This window comes from Maniola jurtina, chromosome Z (assembly GCF_905333055.1).
Source record: "Maniola jurtina chromosome Z, ilManJurt1.1, whole genome shotgun sequence".
In the NCBI taxonomy this organism is placed as follows: domain Eukaryota; kingdom Metazoa; phylum Arthropoda; class Insecta; order Lepidoptera; family Nymphalidae; genus Maniola; species Maniola jurtina.
Genome location: NC_060058.1, coordinates 11600645 through 11603629, shown reverse-complemented (window position 1 = coordinate 11603629; position 2985 = coordinate 11600645). Strand labels below are relative to the sequence as shown.

Sequence of the window (2985 nt, the reverse complement as noted above, 5' to 3'; positions counted from 1 at the left end):
ACGCCTCTGCCCAGCATGGAGAGCATGGAGAACATGGAGCTGAAGCTGGAGCTGCGCCACTCCATCAGCCGCAAGCGCAAGTGGGCGGAGTTCCCGCAGGTGGCGGCGCCCTCTCACGAGGACGCGCCCGTGCACATCGACGTGGGCGGCGTCATATACACCTCCAGCCTCAAGACCCTCACCAAGTATGTTGTTAAGTCGCTCCTCACCACCCCCGTCACAGAGCTTCCCCTCATATGCACACGAGGAATAAGGCTGTATCTTTCCAAATTTCCATGGAGGAAAAGCCGTGGACGGTTCCTAATCAATGGATTTAGGTAGGCAAATAATGGAGGTGGTACTGTTTTTGTAGTAAGTAAATGAAGAGAATTAATAAGTAATAATATAAATAAAGCTTCGCCGTCCAACGCCAGAATTACAAGGTATCTTGAAAACCCGTATCGCACGGCCTGCGGAGGTCCACCGTCAGACACATGCCTGCCTCGGCGCCGCAACGCCCTGTGCCTCACCCAGCCACCTCCACCCTCTGTATATAGTCAGGCCACGAAGCCTGAGGCGGCCGCAGCTCGGCGCAATGAGAATATTGTCGGTGCCCGCGGGCGCGGCGGCTCGCGGCTCGGCTGTATATACTCGTATAATCAACGCCCTGGGGCCACTTCGTTCCATTTTGTAGCGCAACATTAAGGATGCCATATCATTTAATAACTTTTTATTTATAGAATATTGTCCAGTACCAAACCCCCGTCTTTTTGTATTTATTTGTTTAAAGCTTTTTATTACGTCATCAACCATGCCCGTAGGCAGGAACTGATTTTCAGGACCTTAACTGAGGGTTAACCTTTCACCTTAACTTAAGTTTCATAAGGAAAATTTTTTACTCGACTGATGGGATAAGTACTCGGTTAATGCCATTTAAATATAATATTTTCAAAAAAAATTGGTAAATAGCAAGCCAGAATTATAAAAAATAATTTCGCTTCGAGGTTTAAGTCTCCCAACCTATCTAAGTATAAAACGTACTGCTAGGCTATCTTCGTTAAGATCGGCAGGTGTGGCCGAAATTCAATCAAGAACAGGCACCTAATTACTTTGTGCACCGTAACTGTATGAAGTCCTGTGTCCTCGTTCCAGATACCCGAAGTCCAAGCTGGCGATGATGTTCTCGGGCAAGATCCCCATCGTGGTGGACAAGCTGAAACAGCACTACTTCATCGACCGCGACGGCGCCGAGTTCCGCCACATCCTCAACTTCCTCAGGAACGACGCGCTGCTCGTGCCCGGCCACTACGACCACCTCGACCTGCTCATAGCCGAGGCGCAGTTCTTTCAGTTAGAAGGTAACGACGATACTGGCCAGTCCAATACTTCAAGCCCCTCGGCTTCCTGTGTGAAGAGCTACACAACGCTAGCAAGAACTTAGCGTTATTATTATACTACCTAAGCACAATCCAATGCCAATATCCTTAGTAAATAAATTATTGCCTTATTTAGTAGTCGTAGTGAATTAATATTTTTTGAACCCGCAATGTATATCGTCCAAAATTCGAATCAATGTCCCACTTGCGACGTGGCCCATTGACTCCGAGTGGTCCACTTACGCAATGTTTGTTGACCTCTGGCGTCAGTCAAATGTTTTATTTGTTAACTTTTACAGAATAGATACATGATTTTTTAATTTTTTTGACCTAACGGATGTTACATTAAAAAAGTGGAGGATTCCAAAACATTTTTTTTTTTCAAATTTCAGCGTTTATTAAGACGATCGCAGTCGGGTTGTAGTTTTCAACTTCATTAGTGTTTGCGGTTATTAAAGTCGGTTTTTTTTTAAATTTGTAAATAAATTCATTAGTGATTTCGCTTTTCAGATATGGTCAACCAATTATTAATTCTGAAAGAACGGCGGTCTTTTGATAACTTTACGTAAGTATAAGCCGATTAATAGTATTAAGTGTAAAACGTTGACTCCAAACCGAATATTAAATTAAAAATTAAATTATTTCCCATACATGAAAATAATTTTTTCATCTCACTCGCTCGGAAAAGATTCGTTTGCCATTTGAAATCTGAGTGAAAAGTGGTAATTTTGCTCACTAGCGTGCAAAGTACGAGTAGAAATTCGAACGTGACGAACTGTGGTCTATGGTTGGCTTGCTTACCCCGCTAACACCCCCGACAAGTGAAAGTTACATTAACTAGAAAAGAGCTGATAACTTTCAAATGGCTGAACCGATTTTTTTGGATTATAGCTAAGAACACTCTCGATTAAGCCACCTTTAAAAAAAAACTAAATTAAAATCGGTTCATTAATTTAGGCGCTACGATGCCACACACATATACACAGATACACACATCAAATATAACACCCCTGTTTTTGTGTCGGGACCGGGATTAAAAAAAATATCAATTAACATAAGTATTCTCTTTTTTCAGGGCGACACCAAGTGAGGCAGTTCAAGGATTTGATTTATTAGATTAGTTCGTTTTGTAGGTACATAGTGACAAGTGAACGTGATATTATGTACTTATTATATGTTCGGGAAAGAGTCGTATTCCGCCTGCGGCAAGGTAGTGTATGACAGTTGTTAGCGTTAGTTTATCGGTTCGTGGCTTCCCTTATACTTGCCAAACTATTCAATTTTTGTTAAATGAGGTAGATAGGTACATCGTTGTGTGCGTTTCTTTTAAAGTCATACAATATGGAGGACTAGCCGATGCCCGCGACTTCACCCGCGTGGATTTAGGTTTTTCGAAATCCCGTGGGAACTCTTTGATTTTCCGGGATAAAAAGTAGCCTATGTGCTAATCCAGGATATTATCTATCTCCATTCCAAATTTCAGCCAAATCCGTCCCGTAGTTTTTACGTGAAGGAGTACCAAACATACACACACACACACACACACACACACACACACACACACACACACACACACACACACACACACACACACACACACACACACACACACACACACACACACACACAA

General features: G+C 42.7%; 1 protein-coding gene across 2 annotated transcripts; it reads left to right on the top strand.

The window, feature by feature from the left end:
* Window positions 1–2491, top strand: LOC123880056 (BTB/POZ domain-containing protein KCTD1). 2 transcript variants are annotated; one of them, XM_045927943.1, is made up of 4 exons: window positions 1–185; window positions 1132–1337; window positions 1866–1920; window positions 2431–2491. In XM_045927943.1, the coding sequence occupies exons 1-4, from the start codon at window positions 16–18 to the stop codon at window positions 2474–2476; spliced, it is 477 nt and encodes a 158-aa protein (XP_045783899.1). In that variant the 5' UTR covers window positions 1–15; the 3' UTR covers window positions 2477–2491. The 2 variants fall into 2 exon arrangements, with proteins under 2 accessions (XP_045783899.1, XP_045783900.1); XM_045927944.1 differs by lacking the exon at window positions 1866–1920 and having other exon boundaries at window positions 1132–1356.
* The last annotated feature ends 494 nt before the right edge of the window (window positions 2492–2985 follow it).

What these genes read in the sequence shown, in the direction of transcription:
- LOC123880056 (XM_045927943.1), top strand. Translation starts at nt 16, where the DNA reads ATGGAGAGCATGGAGAACATGGAGCTGAAGCTGGAGCTGCGCCACTCC. An exon ending in GCAGTTCTTTCAGTTAGAAG is followed by an intron (nt 1,338 to 1,865) that starts GTAACGACGATA and finishes TTCGCTTTTCAG; the next exon opens with ATATGGTCAACCAATTATTA. An exon ending in CGGTCTTTTGATAACTTTAC is followed by an intron (nt 1,921 to 2,430) that starts GTAAGTATAAGC and finishes CTCTTTTTTCAG; the next exon opens with GGCGACACCAAGTGAGGCAG.